Source organism: Syzygium oleosum, unplaced genomic scaffold, assembly GCF_021117445.2.
Source record: "Syzygium oleosum isolate NSW1041296 unplaced genomic scaffold, Sole_v2.1 Sole_v2.09, whole genome shotgun sequence".
NCBI classification, from domain to species: Eukaryota; Viridiplantae; Streptophyta; class Magnoliopsida; order Myrtales; family Myrtaceae; genus Syzygium; species Syzygium oleosum.
The window spans coordinates 873,816-897,434 of record NW_026607493.1 but is presented as its reverse complement, the minus strand read 5'-3'; the positions used below and the strand labels follow the sequence as shown (position 1 = coordinate 897,434).

Below are 23,619 nucleotides of genomic sequence, written 5' to 3'. Positions count from 1 at the left end.
CGATCTAGTAATGTTCTTGCTCATGAGCTTGCAAAATGGGCTTTTTATCATTTGGGAAATGCTTCGTCTTTCTTTTTTAATGATCTCCCACCTAGAGTCAAAAACTTAGTGTTAGCGGAGTCTTCTTTAATTTATCGTGTTGATGTAGGCTCTAACTCTTCTGTGTAATATTGTACTTTTCTGATGCAATGGAAGGTTCGATTTAGCAAAAAAAAAAAAGGACGAGTGCAATGCAAGATCTTATCATAACCAGCTTCATGATGTGAATTTAAGAATTTTCGAGTTAGTTATCTAAAATGTGATTGCGATCCTGATAAGAAATTAGAAGGCTATTCTACAGTCGTTGTCTTATTTACCATATTAGATATTTGATAACACGTTTACCTTTTATCTTTTTCAAAATGGATTATCAGACATATAAAAAATCTATTGACCTAATAGAGATTATTGGAAATTATATGAGAGGGTATCATTTTCCTTTTGACCTAATTAAAAAAAAAAGCACAAACTTTAGGTCGAGTGACAATTCTGGCCTCAACTTTTTTTTGTCTTATAAAAAATCACAAACTTTAACTTAAATCCCAAATCTGACCACCATTGACTTAGAACCATTTATTATCCAACTTGACTATTTCACTTCAGCAATAAATCCACGTGGCTTGCTGACTGGATTAAAGGCATTATTCATTGTTTTCTTCTCTAAGCCACAGCTTGAAGAATAACAATAAAACTGTTTATCTCCTTCACATCACCGGCAAGTCAAAATGATCTCCAAATTGAATTTCTCTGGTCAAAGTTTGTCGTTTTGTCAATAATTTGAAGTTATAGACCACTGCCCGTCGACAAATACCATGGATGAGGTTCGCTAAGCTCACGACTATAACTTTTTTTCTCAAATAAGGGTGAGTTCAGACAGAAAGTCAACAGGGGGCTAGATTAAGGATAAGAGTGAAAGTTTGTGATTTTTTTTTAGCCAGAATTGTCACTTGAGCTAAAGTTGATGCTTTTTTACGAGACAAAAAAAAGCTGAGACCAGAATTGTCACTTGACCTAAAGTTTGTGCTTTTTTTTGGAATTAGCCCTTTTCTTTCTCCCAAAAACCCATATTTGGAAATAAAACTTTCCAATACGATATATTAATATTTAGTAGACCCGTCAAACTGGTGGATCGGGTCAAAAATGGTCCAACCCAAATAGACTCATTTAACCCGTTTTGACCAATTTCCATGCAATGCAAATCTAGTGACTCATACTCGACCCATGTTGGTAAAATTCTTCCATATTTAACCCAATCTAAAAATATTTATTTCCAAACTGAGTGAAAGTGTGGAGTGAGTGAGAAAGAGTCGTGAAAATGGGTTGGGTCTAAATAAGCTGTACACTCATCCATATTATGTTTAAACCCAATTATGATCCATTTACTGAATATAACTAAATCGTATAACAACTCAACCCAGGGTTTAGGAATTGGGTCTATGGACTTATTTCGAAAGGTCTAATATTTATACTTCTTTTTTCAAATTTTTTGGAGAAGGAAGACAATTAGCAAAGATCAAGCAAGAAGAGTTTTTTTTTTTTTTTCTGATTCTGTTCAAGACCGTGCCCGAAGTCCAAAGACGCAATTTTCGCTGATTGTATTATCGACGTGGTCATCTCTGTCCCACAGACGATCAGTTCATGGTATGTTAAAGTTTGTTCATTGAGGATGTTATTGCCATTTCTTCCTTGATAATGATTGAGCCCAGCATGTGTTTGTCAGATGGTTTCGTCTCTGAGTTAAGCTGTTCTGTTAGCAGCTATCATCTACATGTGTGTCTGCGTCATAGTTTCTTAATTTTCTGTTTGTCACCGTAACAGTAGGATAGTCTAGTGATATGAGAATGGAAAGAAGTCCTCGCCCTTTGAGCCTCCATGTTTTGACCAATATTCTGAGTCCATGATGCTTGTAGGATAACAATAGTTGAACTTGAAGTTGGTTTACATATGCACGGCTTCGGTTAGCGGTTTTCATTTTTTGAGCGGTCAATTAGCAATTTGCATGTCACAGAGAGAGACAGAGAGAGAGAGAGAGAGAGAGAGAGAGAGAGAGAGAGAGAGAGAGATCTTTATTCAAGTGGTAAATACAATATAAGTAGGTGGAGAGAAACTCTACATGTCTGAGGTGGACTTTGTACGAGATAGTTTCAAGAACAGCTGCTGAAATTTTCACCTGGAGAAAATCTTATTGTTCACAGCACAACCTGGCATACATGTTGAATTATATGGAACTCTTCTCCTCCTCTGTCGAACTTCTTCTTGAACTGGAAAGGCATGTACTTTATTTCTAGTTGTTGAAGGCAAGTAGCAAACTCTAGTTCCCGTGGGAGAAACATTAGCTTGTCGCAATCGGAGATTTCTAGTCGGGAGAGACAAGGCATTGCTCCTATATCCATCTTCCACTCCTTTAGGTTGTCCAGATGATTTAGGACAAGAGACTTGAGTTGGGGAAAACCTCTTCCACTGCAAACCATTTCGTTACCTAGGTAGGCACGCCTTATTAGGCAAAGAATATTCAAATTTGGCAGCTTCCCTAAGATGGGCATTGGATCTTCCTCAAGTTCAGAATCTTCCAAGCTTAGTTTGGAGATACTTGGAGGGAATTGGTTCGGTGTCGGTAAGTTCATTAGCTTACACTCCACATGCAACTTGTGAATGTGAGGACAACCCAACAGGAGTTCCGTTAAGCTGATCTCTTTGGTGAATCCCTGATGAGTATTCTTCAATGACAAGGATTGGAGACGGCTTAATGTTGTGCCTGATGTCTTGAAGCTTTTACCCACCTCGTCGAAGCATCTAGGGTCACTCAGTTCCAGCTTTCTAAGATTGGTTAACTTGAGGAGGTCCATCACCGGGCTCATCTCTGCTGGAAAGTTCACCAATATCTGCAGGTTTCTCAGATTCCCCAATTGCATCTTATTAGTGAAATTATAACAACACCGAGGTAAATATAAGTTTCTCAGACCTTCAATCTTCCAGATCACATTTGGTACTACTGCAAGTGAGTTCTTGCTCAAATCTAGGGTCTGCAGAAACTTCAAGTTTCCTATGGATGATGGTAATTCCAGTGTTACGACACTAACATTTCGGAAACTTAAAAATCTCAAGTGAATCAAGTTTTCTATGTCTTTGGGTAACTTTAATGGTACAGGACTTTCCATGCCTTGAAGGTCCAAGACTCTAAGCAACTTGAAGTTGTTGAAAACATGCTTTAGCTGCCTATCTTTCACTATGAACCTTCTTACTTGGGAGTACAAGAGGATCCACAGGTGGGAACATGCTTCCGTTCTCGTTAGAGAGGGGAGGACAAATTTGGAATCTTTCCGATCCACACTGAGTGCGAGCCTTCGGATTCTACCATTTGCTGCCAACACAGGAGGCGTGGAGGAACTTGTATATTCCACTGACATGCTCTCATTTTGTTGATGAATGACCTCAAAAAAATTCTCTCTCTTTGCATTTAACAGGCATAGTTCTCGCATAAGGTCATGGAGACGGCACACTTTGACCCTTCCGGTAGAACCAACTTTTGCCACTTGAACCATGCACCTATCTATGAGCTCATACAGATAGGTCTCTGCTATATCTTCCACTTCCTCCGTAATTGCATCTTCAGACACTATACCGTCTGCCATCCACATCTGGATCAATTTCCTCGTAGGAATGTCAGAATCGTCCGGAAAATGGCTCAGATATAGGAAGCATGGTTTCAGTCGATATGGAAGTTCCTGGTAGCTTAAAGCTAAAACTTTGGACACTTCGGAGAATTCATCATAGCTTTTCCCTCTTCTTAGGTATAAATTTAGGTTTTCATTTACCAATTCCCACTCGTGTAATGAATGCTTTTTTGCAAGCAGACCTCCCAGCACAGTAATAGCCAATGGTAGACCAGCACATCTTCTAAGCATTTTCTTCCCCAACTCCACAATATTCGTGTGAACATGTAATTCTAGGAAGGAAACAGAATCAGAATATGCTCACTCGGTCAAGTAAGAGATTTGTCTAGAGGTTATTATTCTGTTCTAGGACATTTCTATTCAAAACGCATAGTGTGAATCAAACGTAGGAAAACTTGAAAAGAAATCTATTATATGTCTGTTTGTGCCATATGGTGTCTAGTTTCATAGGAGTTGGACTGCGGACGTGGATAGTGAATCAATGTAGTCATTAGCAAGAAAGCGTCAAGTATGGCGTGGCGATTTATTATGCCGCTTACATTATATTTTATGTGTATGTAATGTAAAGGAGCGCCGTAAAATAGTTATTGTATGCCAATACTATTCTTAATCATGTGCTCATTAATGAACTTAAAAGAAAGTTAATCCTATGCCAGATGATGATGGTTTTGTAGTTGGTGGGAGTACCTGGTTCATCCCTTTGTGGAAATGCTTTCTTCTGGAACAGCTGCCAACTTTGTTCCTCATCCAAAGACCGGGCCTCATGTATGAGTACTCCTGGATCTGCTCTTTTTGCCACTTCTTGTACACGGCTAGTGATCAAGATTTTGCTTCGTCCATTCCTTAACGGGAAGGCGGGACTTAAGCGGTTCCAAGCCTCGACACTCCAGATGGCGTCAAGGATCACCAAGCATTTCTTCTTCTGCATAATTTGGTAAATTTCCTTCACCAGCTCTTCATTTGTCAGTTTCAAGATTTGATCCCTCCCCACATCTGAAAAAGAGATTAGCTTATACGACATTCCTCTCAAAACATTGGTCACTTGGCATTGTCGAGATACATAAACCCAAGCAAAGCGATCAAAATGATGCCTCACATTCACATTATGGTAAACTTTCTTAGCTATTGTGGTCTTCCCTAGACCCCCCATGCCACATATTGCAACCAGAGGGCAAGTTTTCTTTTCATCCACCAACTCTTCCACCAACTTCTTAATGTCTTCTTCAAACCCAACGACATCCTCCTCGATATGAGAATACGATCGTCTCAACTCGGGTTGCCTTTTGTATGTCCCATCTGAGACTTCTTGTTCATCTATAGATTTCATACCATATTGATGGAAACTGAGGGTAAAGCTAGAGATTTTGGACTTAATAGCCTCCAATTCAGATCCAAGCTGGTGGAATTCAACTAATTCTTTAAATACACAAGAGTGCCTCTTGAGGGACTTTCGAAGGTTGCTGTTCTTTTGTGATGCGATTTTGAAGGCAAAAGTGTCGATGATGTCCGCAGCATCATAGGCGACTTCTCTGATCATCGCCAAGTGGGCTTGAATCATTTCGCCTTCATCTTGTCTCGCATCTGCATCTCTCAAGAATCTTTGCATCCGCTTCAGTTCGGTGCACAGATCCTCGAGCTGGCCGCTTAAACCACACCACAATTTCACTTCTCCGACTAGCAGGTTGGCCAGCCTTTCTACTAAGAACGATACCACGGCCTCAGCCATTGGATGCTCTTTTCTCAGAGAAAATGACTGTTCAGTGATTCCTTTTGATTTTCTTCGTCTAGGAACTTTCAGATGTTTATATTTTTGTGGTGCTGGTAGTCATCATTGCTCAAACAATGTTGCTGTTTCAAATCTTCAAATCTATCAGAAGCTTCTAGTTGTGTTAGTATCTTTAGTTTCATTGACAAGTTTTCCCAGAATTCTTCCATTCTAGACTTGCAGTGTTAGTGATTAAGATGAGTAAAGTAAGAGAAAAGAATAAAGAAAGTTCGAGGGAAACAGAGTCTTTGTGATAGAGGGAGACACATTCACTAATTTGTATGATAATAGAATCAATTCTTTCCTTCTAGCATTCCTTTGGTTCTCAAGTTGCCTATCCAAGCATCTTCTATCGGTCTTTCGGAAGTTAACAATATTCAACTGGCATAGGGACCCAGAGGGAGAAATATTCTAGTAATTAGTATGTATGACTTATGGAGGAACTTGTAGGCTTTTTGGTTTTGGCATCCTCGATGAATGATCAGCATGAAAAGCTTCAGTGGCTCGGTTACTTGCATGGAATCCAATGACCTCAGTGCAGGAATGGGACTATTATTTCTTGACGCATCAAACTTATGTGCCCATTGGCATAAGTTAAAATAAAAATAAAGATGATGTACCGATAAATGAATCAGGTCCACTGAGTCTATTTTACCAATGTCATGTTGCATGCCGTGCTACCCAATTAGAATTTATCGAGCTGTCATGTAAATCTCAGAAACTCTTTAACTGATGCAGATATCAAAACTAGGAAAATGCTGCTGCTATAATGTGTTAATAAGGGTGTCATCGAGGGAGCTGTTATCGGGTGCACCTAGGGGCACTAGAACTCTTGGATTCGGTGGGCCCCACCTCTAACCGCCTGCGTCTCAGAAATCTTCCCTAGCAGTGGTACTGATCATCTGCGCGCCAGCTTTCGACAGAGAAGGTATGAAGTTCTAAGCTCCAGGAGTGCCTAAATAAACTTCGAGGTGTCAATTCTTTTGTTTGCAAACTCCTGTAACTGTATTGAATCTGTTAATTTAGTCAAACAATGACAGTTTATTGTATCTCGTCATCATCACGTGTCAGCTACCAGTGTGCTCAGAGGAGTAAGGAGATAACTTGCTTTTTCCTACGTTTGTGTGGTTTTCCACTTTTCCTGGAAATGCTTAGTTGATCTTGTACCTTGGATTCACTGATTAGCGGAGAAACTCTCCCAAACCAGTTGTGCCAACATTTCTGGGCCCTATTATAAATGGTAGGTATCGAGTTGTCCTTTCAAAGTTCTTTGATTGCAATTCCAAATCCTCCTTGTGAGAAACAAGACCCGGAAATCTCTCTACCCCCCTCCCTCAAGCACCATGCGAAACAGTTGAACGGAGATGCCAAATTGGTGTGTGGAAAGAAGAATCACACATGGTACAAATACTCTGAAGTTGTCAATTAGAGTGCGAGAGTAGAGCAGATCATCGACCTGCCATGAGTACATGGCAATCTTTTGCGCCTGGAGTGTAAACACTATCAAGCAACCTGGACCATCTCGAGATTGTAAAAATTTTCTCCGTCCAGGCTTTTAATATTTAGGAAGTACCTCATGTGCTTCAAGCTTCACAAAAGCACCATCTTCGTACACTTCTTTTGGGGGGATTGTGGTCAGTAGTTGACAACTTGGAAACACAAGAACCAGCATCATCCAAAGTTACATGGGCTTGTCCATTTTATTGGGCCTCCAAGCCCATCTATTGTTCATGAATCATTCATTAACATTATATTACTGCACATTTGAGGACATTACCGTCACATTGAGAAAGTTACTCTCGTGGGATGCTATCCGGTGTTTTCTAGCACGGTACTGTAGAACGATCCTGATGTATATGTTTCTTTTGTGGGAGAACAGTTCGATTGTTGTGATTTGGTGAAGATTTCCACAGGTAGCTCTCAGTCGGGCAACCTTTTTCTTGCCTAACTCTCAATTATAGAAATTTATAAGCAAAATGTTTTCTTCATAACATGCTGATATTTCTTCAAGAGTAGCGAATCAGTCCAGAAAGTGCCCAGACCAATTTCCATGATTAGCTCGCATTCTCTATCAGCTAAAGCTAATGCAGACAAGAAATCACAAAAAGCAAAACCATTCTTCTGGATTTGTTATATTGTCAAACCAACCTATGACAGAGGGAGAAGGTGACCTAAACCGATAGGCATTCTCATAAAGAAAGATCCATAGTGATTAAATAAACAAAGTATCTTCAATCACAAACCAAAGTCCAAAAGCACCTTTTAAAATAAACACAAACGCCCAAAAATAAAGGAAAAAAAATTGAAAGAGCCATGGAATGAAGAGAAATCAGAAAGCCAAAAGGACAGCAGACAGCCCTGAAACAAGGGGATGACAATTCCTTAGATATCAACATTCCAAGATTCTATGTTGTCTCTATTTTCATCTCTCTCTCTCTCTCTCTCTCTCTCTCTCTCTCTCTCTCTCTCTCTCTCTCTATCTCTTCATTAGCTCATCTATGATCCTTCTTGTTATTCCTGTTCTTTCTTGTTTCTGGTCTCTGGTTTTGTTCTGATCACAGTCAACTGGGGATTGTATGAACCAAACATGAGTACACAAACACGTATAATATTGGTGATGTTAGATAAGGAAGACTAGTAAAAAGCAGTTACCAAAATCATCTCCTAATCTTCTTATCCTTTCCATTCCCCAGAAACGAACCCAAACCTAGGAAATTAGCCGTCCCTTTCGAAATGGAAGGAGTTGGCACGTTCAATACTGGACTAACTCTAACCCTGTGCCCGTTGTAAGTTCCGTGGCTGTTCTTCTTCAACGGAGGCTTTTGAGGCCTTGAATTCACATTACTTGAAGAAGACGATGATGTTGACGACGATTTTCGCAATGTAATAGATGGTTGCTTCTGTGGTGCTTTTTTGGGATTCGGAGCCGAACCAGTTGAATTGCTTCTCGACAAAAGTGGGAATGAGCAAATCAAGCTCTTCTTTTGGACACCTTCTGAGTTGAGACTTGAACTCCTCCTGAACCCCCAAAAAGACTTGGAGATGGGCTTTTCCTCTGAGTCCAAGCTTGACACTGCGATCTCCTTTATGCTTGCATTCTTTTTGGTGACATCACTTGGAGGATAAGGGATTGGACGAAGTAAAGAAGAAGGATGTGCTTCACCTTCATTTTTTGAAGTACGATTTGGAGTAGCGGTGTTGTTCCTCTGCTGAATCTGGACCGGAAGAATCATGCCATTCGCGAAAAGCTCGTCAGCCGAAGAAGATTCATAGTCAAAGCTTTGGCAGATGCTGAACTCGAAATCGGAGTTCCTGTCCGAAAGGCAGAAGGAACCTGATTCAGCCTTGATGGATTCCATAGTTGTGATATCTCTTGGTCCTGCATCATATGAAAATGACATACGAGGAGGACTACTTATTTCCGAGCACATCCCTTGACTGCAGAAAGCCGGAAGAATCAGAAGATGTTGTTGGTTAAGGAAATTTTGAGATTTTTCAAGAATGTTGAGTGTGAGAGGAAGTTTGGAGCAAATGGGACTTGGTAGAGGAGACACTTCTCAAAAGCTTGAAGATGTCACGGGATCTAAGAACATTCTTAAACCAGACCAGAGTCTCAGGTTTCTTAATTCTCTGAATGAAAAGAGAAGGGAATTGTCTCTTTGCTGTCAGAGGAGAAGAAGAAGCAAGTGGCTTGAGCAAGAGGCCTATATAAACATATTTCCTCAATATTTCCTCTAAGTTTGAGGCACCATATATGTTCGGAACAATGAAGAGAGAGACTTTGAATTGTTATTGGGCCTCTGCTGGTACAAACGATGCAAGAATAAACGTATGGGTCAGGAAATTATTTTTATGCAGAGAGAGAGAGAGAGAGAGAGAGAGAGAGAGGGTATTGCTGTGATGAAGTTTATTAGAGCTCTAACAACGGATGATTAGTGCTACCCCTTGAAGTACGAAACCTTAAGACGCGTAATCAACAGGTCACAATTTTCAGGAAAATCATGAGCGAAATCCATGGCAACAATTTTGGTTGGCCTTGGAAGCAACTGTCATAAAATAAAGAAACCCAAAAGTAAAGGCAAAAAGAAAACAGAAAAGTCAAGTGTCATATCGACCTTCATTTGCAATCTTTTTTCGGTTTTAATAAAAGATGAAATGACGCAGCAGGCATGAGATTACCCCTCATCATGTAATTTGACTTGTGGGGCTTGCCGTTTCAACAACCGACCTGAGCTTTTGTTCTTTTGCCTAAAGCTTCTGCTTTTTAGCTTTCAATGAATTTAATGTGATGAAAGATCAACTCTTCCTTGTCTCCGCTTTCTAGATTCTTGAACAAAATAGTCCTGTTTTTTGTTCACCACTTCAATGCCTTTTAGGTGGACCGATCTTTTCATTGATTACATCCTCTGGCCTTCCTGATGTTTCTTTATGACAGCATTACCATGTTTGTTTGCCTCTCAATTTGCTGTCATTTCAGGTTGAAACCGCGGTTCGCATTGAGCTTCTGGCACTCGTCCAACCTAAACCCACGCTATTTTTTTTCTTTCGCTGATCAATAGAGGAAGAAAAACCGAATGAGGAACATGTACAGTCGATGCTTCTTGGCTTAAAATATGACATTGATGTTCATTATTTATCCGTCTGAAGTCTCGAGACAGAGAAACTTATGTGTTATTTGGTATTTTTGTTTATGCCTGGTCACTGTACCAAGAGTAAGTGGGGTTGGTGCTATTCAAAGAATCCTGACCAAATATTTTTATTCTTCACCGTTGATTTGCAGCCTTGATTACACAAATTTTGCGTATCTTTTCTCTACTTTCTACTGAGAGAAAGAAGGCTGAATAATATTAGGGGAGTAACTATTGATATTAAATCTTCCGGTTTGTGTACATCGCAAAGCCAAGTGATTCAAAGTTCGCGATGTCTCCAATGATGAGAATTTCATTTACGGTATGATGTACCAAACCTTTAATCCATAGATGCTCCTTTATTGAAAAATAGAACAAAGTGAAAAAACTTGTCACTGAAGCAAAATTCTATTGTCAAGCCTCACGAGTCTTTGAGTCCGTTGGTCTGGTAAGCTATATGCTTCATCAAAAAGTCAAATCGAATAAAAAATCCTGGGAAAATCTTTCAAGTTTGAACCTGAAAAACAGAGATCATAGAAAGAATCATGTAATTGAATGTAGCTGCTAGTTAGTAAGATGAACTCAATTTCCCTTAAGGACATTCTATCTTGACTTCGTTTCATGAAATTATAAACTACAAAGTTGTTGCCAAGCACATCCAAAAGAACATGACAGCAGCATTTGAAGCAAAACAAATACCATTTGGAGATCAAAATCAATTGGAGGAGGGTACTCTAGACATGTCATAGGTTTTCTTCACAAGATCAACCTCTACATTACGTAATATCTTAATGTCACGGTCTAATATAATTGTATGAGACACACCAACCATTACCAGCTACAAAGTTTGTATATAAGTCGACCAAAACTAATTTTCTTTTCTTTTTTTCTTTTTTGGACTGACTGGGTCAAATCACAAACATGATATAAATTTCAAATTGTTACACTTCTTGATTCAATTCGCGTCGGGCATATGCGTACTTGTATATAATCGATCTATGAGTTATCCCAAATTATTTCTTCTGGTATGTGACTAGAACGAAACGGCCTTATCGTTGACATGAATATAAGTTTTCTGATAAGCAAACATTGGATAGGATTAGGTTACGTGGAGATATGTAAGTATCTGGGGAGTGAGGACCCATGTCCTTCATCATGGAGGCCTGATGGATATTATTTTAAATTTTTTGAGACTCCGCAAAATTATTTCTTTCCTTCTGAATTTTTCAAATGAGTTCTCAGTACACAGCATAATTATTAATAAACTTGCATTAAGATACTTGAGATATCATTTTGGTTTTCCCCTTAAGGTGAAACACTTAGTGATTATGATCTCAAGTTGTCTTCATTTCTTTGTATGCAAGCCATTCTTTATGGCCTGTTAATGGCGGACCACCGAAGGAGAAGTACACTCCACTACCTTTGAAGCTCTCCTAAAAAGTCGTACTTAGCTAATGAAATCATTTTATTATTCTTGAAGCATATCTGTCCATAATCTTCATGGTATAGTTAGAGATATGCTTGATCTAAAGAAAGATTATACCTTCTTTCTTTTTGCAAGATTTTGAGAGTAGTTCACGGAATATGCTTAAAACCTAATAGAAGTTGCGCCCTATTTGTACCATTCTTGAATGTCGATAAAATTCACACCCATCTACTTGTAATTTTACTGGGATAATCGCAACCATCAGATCGTGAGAGCCTCAAATGGGGCTCACATGATCTTAAATACGCGATGAAATGGATCGCTTTGCTTTTGAAGGAATGGGTTAATCCTCCGGATGCTCCTAGGGACAATCCTTGGCAGTTGGCATTGTAATGTCGTTTGTCCTTTTTCTCCATAAAAAATCTATCTTCCCCCGCTATATTTTACACTTACACTACATCTTGCCAGCGTTACTCTACACAATTCTGGGAAAAGTGTCAAAAAAGTCCTAAACCTTTTATATTTATGCCAATTTAGTCATAAACCTTTTTTTGGTGTCAATTCAGTCCTAAACCTTTTGCGTTTTTTTTCAATTCAGTGATAAACCTTTTTTTTGTGCCAATTCAGTCATAAACTTTTTGCATTTATGCCAATTCAGTCTTAAACCTTTTGCATTTGTGTCAATTCAGTCTTTCGACACTTGAATAGCTATTAGCTGGAAGGACTGAATTGGCACCAATGCAAAAGGTTTAGGACTGAATTGGCACAAAAAAAAAAGGTTTATGACTAAATTGGCACCAATGCAAAAAGTTTAGGACTTTTTTGACATTTTTCTCCACAATTCATGGTAAAGAGAAATGAATCTCTACCCTCTTTGGGTAATGTCCTCAATGGTATGGATGCCCTTGCACAAGTATTTTGGTGATCAACAATCATTCACTCTCGACAATCTCTCAAGAGGGTCTATGGTCCTTTCACTCTAGACCCATAGTCCCAAAAAAAGAAAAGCATGAAGTTGGGTTTAAGAGAAGGAGAAATGTAAGTGATCAGTAATGGGTGAGTGTGATGAAATTGATTGATGGGTGAACTGTTTGGTGTTTGGTATGGGTGGTAGGGTTCAGTGCTGATACATGATGGCTATTGTATCCACAGACAACTAGTTTTATCTTCTTCTTGGACATGTCTAGGCCTCTTGAAGGTTTTTGTCAGCTTGCCATGTGGGGAAGCTCAATTCGTGAAAGGAGAACGAGAGAGACAGAAACTATTGGCTGCAATTTTCTCTGGCAAAGAAGTATTACTCGTTCCTTTCGACAGCCAAGAAACCCCATCCTTGGATCCATGCAGGACATGTTTTCTCTTTTATCTTCTAGGTATGAGAGCATAGGTAGGACCCATCAGTAACCATGTCCAAACCCCCGAATAATGCGATCTCCACGAATTTAATACTCACCATTCATGACATCAATCTTGCAGTAACAGTTATTAAATGTTCATTACAATGCCTCTCTTGAATGTTTAGACAAAATTATTGTGTGTACTTGAATTGAGTCGAATAGTGACTTTACACGCATGCCATCGATTAGGTGATGCGTGTGCAAAAAGAAAATGTGTCTAGTTATATACCTTCGTGTCTAAGTTAATCACTTAGCCTCCTAATTTCTAAGTATGCCATAGTCCCTTGTGGTTAAGGTGACATTGGATATCTCAGACAGACAGATAGACAGAGAGAAGTTTATACGATTCATGCACAGTTGGTGGACAATCTCCAGCTAAACATACCTTCTAGTCGCAGGCAAATTGATGATCGGCATGGGGGTGGACAAAAGGCATGGCAGGAGAGAATGGAAATTTCCAGTCTTTGATAGAGATTGGTTATGAATTTTCCCTTTCCGTTACTGGGGGCAAAGCTCCATCTTTTGGCATGGGAGATGAAGTAATTTCAACGTTTGCTTTTGCAAAAGCAAATTCGGGACCAAGGTTGCCTTGTTGGGTTACACTGTCAATGATGATCCAAGAAAGCACAAGAGAATGGGATGTTTGAGAAAAAAGATGAAGAAGAACATCGTTTCTGTTTTTGCCTTCTGAATATGTCTGTTTTCAGTACTTCTGTTTGGTCTCTTAAGAATTTTGCAAAAGCTTCGGGCACACACTAAGTTCTTCATGATTTCTTGTTCATTCTTCTCGATCAAGCAAACAAGAGAATGCTACGCATAAGGAGAACAAGAGGGTGTGAGGATTTTATCTCAAAGCATCAAAAGCACTCCAGCACAGCAAGCCTCTGACTAAAGGGTTTCGAAGTCACAATCGTGTCTTATGCAGGAAACTAATTATAAGTGTAGTGCCTATATTAAACTGAATCTAAACCATCGAACACGGTGGATCCCATACGAAGCCTCGCGCGTGTACTGCCACATCGAACGGACCACATTGAATTTATTATATAAATTAGGTTCTTGAAATTCATTCTCTTTGTATGCACCCCTTTTTTACAAACCTCAAGAAAACAACTCGAGCTATTGGGGAGAAAACGAAAGGTAGTTGCTTGCTGTTCCTTGAGGCCAAGCAGGGACCGGCTTCTCTACGCGATGCCCCTTCTTCAAGCCCGCCCATTCGACTTTCAGGCGGCGCGGCGAGGCCAATCATCAAGTGAACATGTATTTTGGGGAGTGCCCTTATGAGGGGCTTGGGGTCAAGCTGGACTTGACTACATAAGGCCCAAGTCACGGTCTCTCGGCCCACGAAATCCAGCCCAAGATCTACTTTGGGCCGAGGAGGCATTTCATCTTCGGGCCCAGCAGACCTGGAAATGTTGCAGATGATTGAGGAGGATGATCATTTCAAGGCTCATGCTGTCGTAAATCAATTCCAAATGCTCGCAAGAACATTTGAATTTCCAGCAACATGTAAAAAGATTGAAAAGATCCTTCGAGAAGTGATATCTCGTCAAAACTGATGGGACCCTTTCATTTGTGGGTCAAATTGTTGTCGATCTTGCCATCGTCAATAAATTGTTCGAAAAAAAAAAAAACTTACTTATTAGAAGAATCCGAAAATTTGAAAAAACATATAAATAAGTCGCGGGTCATCTTTTATATTAACAATTTTTTTTTACACTTATCAACACTACGGGAAAAAGAATCCGTGTTTTTCGGCACCAACTATGTAAATCTAATATTTTTCAATAGCATTTTTCCATTTCACTGTTGTAGAAATTTGACTCGAAGTGTCATGGTCTAATCGTCGTCTCCTTCCAATTCAGCACTCACCTGATATTGCCATCACTATCTGTTTATCTTGGAGTGGTTTTGAGGTTTCATCCCTATCAGCTTCAAATCATCACCTGTCGCTATCACCACGAATAATTCACGTAGTGGGACTCGCCTTTCGAAAGTGTTATCCATTACAATCGTGGTGCTGAGAAAGATTGAAAGAATGGAATGGACCGTCGTTTTTTATTCTCTTTTTTTATTGCAATACATTAGAAAGCACCACAATGCCATTAGGGAAAAGGTCTTGAAGAAGTCTGAGATCGAGTTCCCGATCGAAATCGAACCTCGTGAGTGTGTTAGAGGAGACATCGATAACTGTTACGACAGATTATTTGACATTACTAGCTATTCGCCGAGATGATGTTATGACCCCTTCTTTCAAGAAAAGTGACGAGGATGAAATCATATGTATTGTATTTATGTGAAGAGATATATTGTATCTTAAATTTTGTCAAGAATCAACCATATTTATTTATCATTCCGTCGTGACGAAACCAAAGCAGATATAAAAATACTTAGTTTACATAATACTAAATGACTTCTTACTAGACAGGTTTGAGGAGCTTCTCCCCCTATGTGTGATTTTTCATATATTCACTTTTTTTTTTATGTAGACTTTTGCCTTTAGTTGTTTTATATATGTATTTACCCTTAATATTCGTATGTAATCTTAACTTCCCGTAAAGCTTCGCTCCGATTGAAATAAGATACTTTCAAGGAAATTACCCAAAAAGTCTTAAATGTATTTTATGGGTAACAATTTAGTCCTAAACTTCCTAATTTGGCCAATAAAGTCCTAAACATTTTGATAATATCCTAATGTAGTATATTCGATTAATTTAAGCGGGAAATCACTAATGTGGCGATCTAGCCAGCGTCGGCCGTCCTACGTGGCATAGTGAGCGGCAGACATGGAAGAAATGAAAACAAAGCGTTGTCGTTTTGTAATTTTTTTAAACTTTCTACATTTTTCTTTTATATTTCTTTTTTTTTCTTTTCCACACCATTGTTCATCTTCTTTGTTGTGTCTTCATCTCCTTAAAAACAACATCATTTCGATTCATTTCTTTCAAATCAGCCATCGGCTGACTGGACCATCACATCAACGATTTCCGACATATATTGGCCAGATGGACTATATTAGAAATCATCAAAACGTTGAAGACTACATTGGCAAAATTGGAAAGTTTAGGACTTAAATAGAATCTCTATAATAGATTTAGGACTTTTTAGACAAATTTTCCAAATACTTTTAATAGTTATTAGTTAAGTGCATGTTAATTATCGAACCAACTTCATTCTAATACCACACGAACATGAATTTCTTCATTTTTATGAAATTAGAATATTTTTTTTTAACTTAGAAATTAGAATATGTTACTTAGTATAAATTATTCGTTAAATAGTATCATATTTCATGCGAATCTTCCTCTTTCAAACAACATAGAGATGGAATTCTTAGTTCATATTATATGCTAATATAAAATATATGGACTCCATACATTTACAAAATTCTTAATTGTTGTTACATGACATAGGGAAATTGTATATTTATTTAACAACATCATTGTTATATGACGAGAAAAGAAAAAAAATCTTCCAAGGAAATACATACTAAGAAGAGTTATCAAAATGTTATAATTTTTAATAATTGCTAATTTGCAACATCAAAACTCATTAAAACTAATGATTTTTTGTTGAACAAATTTTTTTAATGAGACAAAGCACTAATCCTAGGTGGAAGAAAAATGACCGGAAATGCAAGAGCATTGCTCTTTATAAAAGAATGATCAATCTCTTGCAAATTAAAATCACATGTCGCTTTTAGAGACAATTCTCACAGAACATCTCGTTACGAAATGGTAGAAATGCACTAGAAGTCTTTAAACTTGTCACGAAAGTGTAATTAATTCCTAAAACTTTCAAAAAGTGCAAGTAAGCCCTAAAAATAGTCAAATTGGTATAATCAAGTCCTTATATTAACTCGTCTAACTTGGTTAATGAAAAATGTTGACATTGCCCTTTTCTTATATATTTTCTCTATTCTATGTGTTTCATGTTTTAGCCACACGAATTTCATATTTTAGCCACGTCAGCGCCATGTAGGATAGAGAATTCAGCATTTTTCGTTAGACAAGCTAGACAAAGTTAATGGAAGAACTTAATTGCATTTTTTGAAAATTTTAGAACTCAATTGCACTGCAAGTTTCGTGATAAGTTTTAACACTTGCACTGCACTGATCCCTTACGAAATATAATTATATAGATAGTAACCCCACTCCTAGGGGAGCTTAGACCGATAATATTCAATTTCTTTTTTCGCACAAAGCTTATCCATTGATTAAACTAACCCCTCAAAAAGTCGGAATTTTTCCAAACAAAAAAAATTCCAAGAATTATCCTAGAGAGATGATTTGGAATGCCCAATTGAAGCTTAGTGATGATTTTCAATGTGGGTGGCCAACTAAAAGGCAAATGCTAAAAGCCAGAAGGAAAAAGGAAAGAGAATAGAAGCCTGACCAATATCAATCAAATCCTGCCATCAATTAAGATGGCGATGGACAATCCTCCATCCCTCTAAACCAATCGATAGGATCTTTGGGAGTTCAATGTAGCCTTCCAAATTCAGTGCAAAAACCCATGATGGACATAATGATTAACCTTTTCAATGGTCTTGGCCATAGATAACCTTCTTTGTTGGCCATAACAAGCATGGGCAAATCCATCGTACGATCTTGAAATCAAAGGGCGTTGGAATCATAAACCTACCATCATGACCTTTGAAAATTTGAAACTTGACAAGAAAAAAAAAATGGGTTCACAAAGTAGAAAAAAGCTGGGTACCTTGAATTGATAAGTAAATTTATGAAATTGCGATCACTCACGAACCGATTCTTTTCTTTCTATCTTTGTTGATATATGAAATCGCTAAAACCATAATTGTATCGACATTTCTCGGTTTTTTTCTCCTTCACAATTTTTAGCTAAGTGACTTAATAAGCAAAATTTTCTCTAACGGGGAGGATTAGGACGGGACGAGTAGTTAATTAGCGATTGTGGTTCTAATATATCTCTCGATTCGAAAAAGGGGGAAGTGAGATAACTAAATAGGAACGAAGGCCGTCTATTTCCTCGGACGATCATTAAATTTAAAATCTTTTAGGACAGCCATCCTGGAATTGCTGAAGAATTAAATGCCCTGTCACGTGCCTAACACACACCTCACATGTAGTGACTCCCCAATTGAAAATTTCACATTGTTTTCCCCCTTCCCCTTTTTTACCAGAATTATCCAAAAAAAGTAAGCTGTAGCATGTACGAAGAAGACAAAAGATGACAGAAATTCAAGTGTGGGGTGTGGCTTGTTCTTTCAATTTTGGCTTTTTATCTTATTTTCTTTTAATTGTTCTAAACCAAACACCCAAAACATTAAAAAATAAAAAGCTACAAAACAAATTATATCCACTTTAGTGACTAATTAAAATGTGAAGCTTATTGAATGACTTGAAGCCACACATAAAAAAAAAAGCCCATTTTAATCCATTTTCGGTTTTGAAAAGTCCCACCGTCCTAGACTACTTGTAAGACAGCTTCCCTCTTTGGACTTAAATGAGATGGCTTCGCTGGAGTCAACCTTAGGTAGGTAAATCTCAAGCCTATAAAATTTTGGGATAATGACACAAACAGTCCCTGAACTTTGACTCAATGTGCAATTTGGTCCCTGAACTTTTAATTTGTTCAATGTAGTCCCTGAACTTTAACTTAATATTCAATTTGGTCCATGAACTTTTAATTTATTCAATGTGGTCCCTGAATTTTTAATATGTGTTCAATTTAGTCCCTGAACTATATGAAAATGTTCAATATAGTCCCTACACTTGAATTAATGGAAGGACTACATTGAACATTTTCAAATAATTCAGGGACTAAATTGAACACATATTAAAAGTTCAGGGACCACATTGAACAAATTAAAAGTTCAGGGACCAAATTGAATATTAGGTTAAAGTTCAGGGACTACATTGAACAAATTAAAAGTTCAGGGACCAAATTGCACATTAAGTCAAAGTTCAGGGACTGTTTGTGTCATTTTCCCTAAAATTTTCCCACCAATGTCTTTGTTTTTTGTTTTTATTTTATTTTTCGCAATCGTCTCAATCGATTGCTGGAAATTCCTCCGTCGAATTCTTTGTTTTTTTGGGTCATATCCGTCGAATACTTTATAAAGGACAATTTTCTTGGGGTATGATGACTATCCCGTTTGTTAGGAAAGGGTTGGAGTATAACGCACATCCACCGAAGCAAACAAGACAACAAACCAAACACCATCTTCACACGTATAATAACCACCTAATTGCTCCGACATTAGATGCTCCTACCAAATGGAATGACAGCCCCACTTCGTGTCCAGATGCAAGTTTTTCAACAGTAGTGAATAGTAGCATCCCTGGACAAGACTGTGTGGTTGTGATGTGAATCCCCCAGACATGGGCCATCTTGCTTCTTACATGCTTGTTAATTTGGACACGAGAGCCATCCCAGATTCCATTTGTTTCCTTTTTTCTTCCCTTTTTTTTGAAATTTTCAAAAATACCATTTATTCTTTACAGGCTGATCAAGTAAAAAAAAAATAGAATTCTAGCTTCTCAAAACCTTACCAAAAATCTTCAGTGAGCTTCATATACCAATAATACAAGTTCAGAAAAAAGAAAAACAAGGAAAAGTAAGTTCCACCTAAGCTTTGAATGCTTCATATACTTAAAATGGGACTCCAAAAGTTTCTAGGAGGACCCCCATTTCTAGATATATTATGTGTTTCTCCTGAATAAATATAAGTGAATTAAATAAAAAAAAAATTAAATGCCCGTAAAGGGAACACAATCCAAGAACATAGAATTAGCCACGTGGCCTCCTAAATACTGGCCTGTTCCATGCACTAATATCACCAGAAGTGGAAAAAAATCATAATAAGAAAAAAAGACAGAAAATTTTACTCTGCAAGATTTGCTCACAAATCGCAGTATAAATACAAACAAGCCTCTCACACCAAAATCCCCCCACACTTGTTCTTGGCTCTCTAACAAAGGTGTTATACTCTTTCCATAAGTGTCAATGGCTGAGTTCACATCAGAATTCTTGCAGTGTCTCAAGGCCGCACCGTTCCCATTCATAGACACCGATCCATGCATGGAGTTCCTGAGCCACCACTTCAGAGAGATGAACCCAACTGTTGGGTTAGACCACTCGAGCTTGACCTTTCATGAGCACCCGATGGATGGCTTTTGCAGCGAGAGCTTGTTCCCTCACCAAGCCCCTGATTTTCCTGGAAACCTGGCAGCCAGTGTCCCTGGATTTTCTCACCCTCAAGAGCCGAATTGCGGGTCGGACTCGGTCGTTCAAACCGTCATAACTGGCAACAGCGAGCCCCATAAGAAGAGGAAGGCATTGGATGTTTCACAGAGCAGCTCCGCAAATTCATCAGCCCCTGCTCCTTCTGACACTGGAAGGAAGAAAAAACATGTAAGGGAACGGATTGATGAATCAGTCCTTCATTTTCGTTGAGTACCGAAAATTACTTTTTCTGTATGTTAGGAGTTTTGGGTGTGCTTTGGTTGTTGAAAAGAGTTTATTCTGTGTTGCATATATGCAGAGTAGTGGTAGTTCAGGCAGAGCGAAGAGAATCAAAGGCAACAATGAGAAGGAAGAGGAGAGGCCGAAGGAGGTGGTTCACGTTAGAGCTAGAAGAGGACAAGCCACTGATAGCCACAGTTTAGCAGAGAGGGTAAGCTACTTCAATCCTTAGAAGCGAAACTACAAATGACATTCGATTTTCAATTTTTTTTTAAAGTATTATTTGACTTATTAATTTTTTTTTATTTGTCCCACAATTCCTACTTCCATCAATTGACTCTGTTCCTTAAACCAGGTCAGGAGAAGCAAAATCAATGAGCGGTTGAGATGTTTGCAGGATATTGTTCCAGGATGTTACAAGGTAAAAATACATTTCAAGAAACTGAAGTTGATGAACTCTTTCTAGGAATATCTTTCTTGTGTCCTGAAAATTGCATATCATTTTGTTCTTAAATTTGCAGACGATGGGATTGGCAGTGATGTTGGATGAGATTATCAATTATGTGCAGTCATTACAGAATCAGGTTGAGGTAAGAAACAGAAAGGAAAGAAAGAAAAGACAACCCCTCTTTTAAGCCCTGAAATTGCTAATTTTAGTCGTTAACATGTTCATCTTTTTGTATCAGTTCCTTTCAATGAAACTTACTGCAGCAAGCACATTCTATGACTTCAACGCCGAGTCTGATGCTATCGAAAGAATGCAGGTACTAATCTAACCTGACCAACCTCATGAAGCACAAACTGTACCAATTGATGAAATGTTAATATATCAACAATCTATGCACATGAAGTCTACCACCATACGGCTCAAAACCCTGTTTTTTTAAGTTGAGTCGATCCATTCAAATCATTGGTTTTTGAGCGAACCAAGAGCCTTACCACCGTACGCAGTAAAAGATCGTCATTCTAGTCGCCTCATGACATATTTAACATCACTGAAGAGGGAAGGTTCCAATTCTTTTATCTCCTCAAACAAGTTTTAGCTCCTGGTGATAGAGACTCTCCTAAGTGACGAACAATTTTTACCTGAAGAGAAAGACTTCCTCTAGACTATAAATCAATAACCTCCCTGAGCAATCACCTATCTATCTATATATTTGTTGATTTTATGGATTCATGTGACTGAAAGAACTTGGACCTTCTTGTGTTGCAGAGAGCGAAGGCATTTGAGGCAAAAGAGTTGGAGAGGCTCATCAGAGAAGGACAAGGGAGAAATGCCAATTTCCACACAACATGGCAAAGTTGACAGCAACTTTGGATGTTCCTCCCAACCATTTTCTATACAACACATGAAAATGTTCGACTTCCTAATATTTTCAATTTCTTTCTTCTTCTTTTTTACCTTCTTGTCATAATTGTCTTCAAAATCCTCCCTTATACTGGCACAGATGAAAACTTCAATCTTGTAATGTTCCCACACATGTGAGCCCATGTGATCAATGATGACTAATGTCTTATGAATTCATCGAATTTGGGTTCTCTCTCTCTATTGCCTCCAAATGATGCTAGATACCATTATTAGAAGTGCTTGGCAATGTTGATAAGTCACGCGACATATAAGTGCAACCCGATAACACATCATATGAGTAAAGGCATCGCGTGTTCGCTCATCTAATCGTTTGTGACTGGAGGATTGCGATTGTCGTGACCGCGATCTGCATAACTCATAAAGCTTGGCCAAGATCAGTCAAGATTGCTGCTTTGGACACAAACTTGACTCGATTGGACAAGAATGTGATGTGCTGCCTTTGATGTCCATAATCACACAGTGATTGCAAGATGGCCCATGAAATTATTTTGGCTTTCTTGATAATGACTACCTTTGTCTTTTTCCCTCGCGGATAAGTAGCATCAATGTCATTGCTTGCTCAATTAACAAAAGTGAATTTCACGGCATTGTTGCTTTCTTCTTCTTGTTTGATTATCACATGTGACTGTATTTAGTGTTTGGGACTCTGAAGAACTCGACCGTGTGGTAGCACAAGTGACCGTGTTAACACATTGACTAGGTAACTAAGATGCTCATAAGCGATTTTCATTCAAACTAGGCGATTGAAAAAATGGCGCCTCGATGCTTCGATGCATGGTAATCAGATCAATTAACAATCTTAATTTCATGGCATACTTATGTCAGAGGAGGTAAGATTTTGCTAATCAAACGATTAAGCTAGGGAAAGAAAATTAATCATTGAACTAAGACAAGAGCTTCACTTGATCACTCAGAGAAATTCTGTAGCCCCAATATTGACTTGTATCGAGTAGGGCCAATCCCCAAATGAATTATGATGAACAAACAGTGGAGAAATCCTCTTGTCGGTGAAATCACATGACTGTCTATTCTATTTGGCACTTACAAATGGATTATGTATGTCCAATGCTACCAATGGCCCCGGCACTCATACATGTAGACCCAAAGGGCCAACATTGCAATTTTTCTTAAGGGAAAAGAATCTGGTAACAACAAGCAACTTGTCCAATCGACATCAACAACAGCCGTAGCTTGTCGACATGCGAATAAATCTAAAATGAAGTAAAACTGAGACAGAAAAGTCGTATATCGTTTCGAAATTAGAAATATCAGGTGATTTATCGATCTGAATTCTTGGAGATAAAGAGCGGAGCTTGCATTATTATGAGCCAGATCGATTGCCTGGGTAGCTTTTTATTAAGATGTACAAAGGAATGTTTGAAAAGTCAGGTGGTTGTTTCTTGAATATCAAACTCCCTGCTTTTTTTTTTCTTTTTTTTTGGGGGTTCAAGTTTAGATAAGTACACACGAGAAGATCTCATGGATGTTGCCAATTCAAGGAATGAATGATTAGGGGGGAGAGAACTTATTGAGGAAATAATAAGTATTCTTTGTATGACTTCATATTAAGTTGAAGGGAAGAAGGTAGATGCAATGAATCCATGGGGGTTGTGCTTTGAGTGGACAGCTTGAATGGGCCAAACCATGCTCAAAAGAAGATGGACAAGGTGGGTTCTTCCAATTCTTCCAATTTCTTTGCTAAATGATAAGAGCCTAGTGAACCTTTTTAGAGCCACTTTTGTTTCACTCCCCAACCAAAAAACTCCCTTCCTTTGACCACCCCTTTTGACCGGCCACTGGCTTGTCTCTTGGAGCATATGCATGAACAAGGGAGGTGGGAGAGGGATCCAAGGGGTCCCCCCAACTTGGATTTAGGGC

The 23,619-nt window shown here is 38.5% G+C and overlaps 3 protein-coding genes across 4 annotated transcripts; 1 reads left to right on the top strand and 2 right to left on the bottom strand.

Annotated features, from left to right (window-relative positions):
* Positions 1–2,228: 2,228 nt before the first annotated feature.
* Positions 2,229–5,439, bottom strand: LOC115680386 (putative disease resistance protein At1g50180). The gene is made up of 2 exons (XM_030604186.2): positions 4,401–5,439; positions 2,229–3,985 (listed from the first exon to the last, which is right to left on the bottom strand). Exons 1-2 carry the CDS (start codon positions 5,437–5,439, stop codon positions 2,229–2,231), a joined length of 2,796 nt encoding a protein of 931 aa, XP_030460046.2.
* Positions 5,440–6,412: 973 nt separating this feature from the next.
* LOC115680420 (uncharacterized) lies at positions 6,413–9,218 on the bottom strand. 2 transcript variants are annotated; one of them, XM_030604227.2, is made up of 2 exons: positions 8,131–9,218; positions 6,413–6,433 (listed from the first exon to the last, which is right to left on the bottom strand). In XM_030604227.2, the coding sequence occupies exon 1, from the start codon at positions 8,907–8,909 to the stop codon at positions 8,136–8,138; it is 774 nt and encodes a 257-aa protein (XP_030460087.2). In that variant the 5' UTR covers positions 8,910–9,218; the 3' UTR covers positions 6,413–6,433; positions 8,131–8,135. The 2 variants fall into 2 exon arrangements, with proteins under 2 accessions (XP_030460087.2, XP_056170963.1); XM_056314988.1 differs by lacking the exon at positions 6,413–6,433 and adding an exon at positions 7,665–8,043.
* Positions 9,219–19,737: 10,519 nt separating this feature from the next.
* Positions 19,738–21,902, top strand: LOC115680347 (transcription factor BEE 1). Its single transcript, XM_030604149.2, has 6 exons — positions 19,738–20,321; positions 20,452–20,583; positions 20,728–20,793; positions 20,894–20,962; positions 21,059–21,136; positions 21,586–21,902. Exons 1-6 carry the CDS (start codon positions 19,914–19,916, stop codon positions 21,676–21,678), a joined length of 846 nt encoding a protein of 281 aa, XP_030460009.2. The 5' UTR covers positions 19,738–19,913; the 3' UTR covers positions 21,679–21,902.
* The last annotated feature ends 1,717 nt before the right edge of the window (positions 21,903–23,619 follow it).

Bases quoted from the DNA above. Each gene is read 5' to 3' on its own strand.
- LOC115680386 (XM_030604186.2), bottom strand. From the start codon at position 5,439: ATGGCTGAGGCCGTGGTATCGTTCTTAGTAGAAAGGCTGGCCAACCTG. The intron at 3,986-4,400 runs GTACTCCCACCA...TTTCCTTCCTAG, and splicing joins TCCACAAAGGGATGAACCAG to AATTACATGTTCACACGAAT.
- LOC115680420 (XM_030604227.2), bottom strand. From the start codon at position 8,909: ATGTGCTCGGAAATAAGTAGTCCTCCTCGTATGTCATTTTCATATGAT.
- LOC115680347 (XM_030604149.2), top strand. From the start codon at position 19,914: ATGGCTGAGTTCACATCAGAATTCTTGCAGTGTCTCAAGGCCGCACCG. The intron at 20,963-21,058 runs GTAAGAAACAGA...TTTTTGTATCAG, and splicing joins CATTACAGAATCAGGTTGAG to TTCCTTTCAATGAAACTTAC. The intron at 21,137-21,585 runs GTACTAATCTAA...CTTGTGTTGCAG, and splicing joins ATGCTATCGAAAGAATGCAG to AGAGCGAAGGCATTTGAGGC.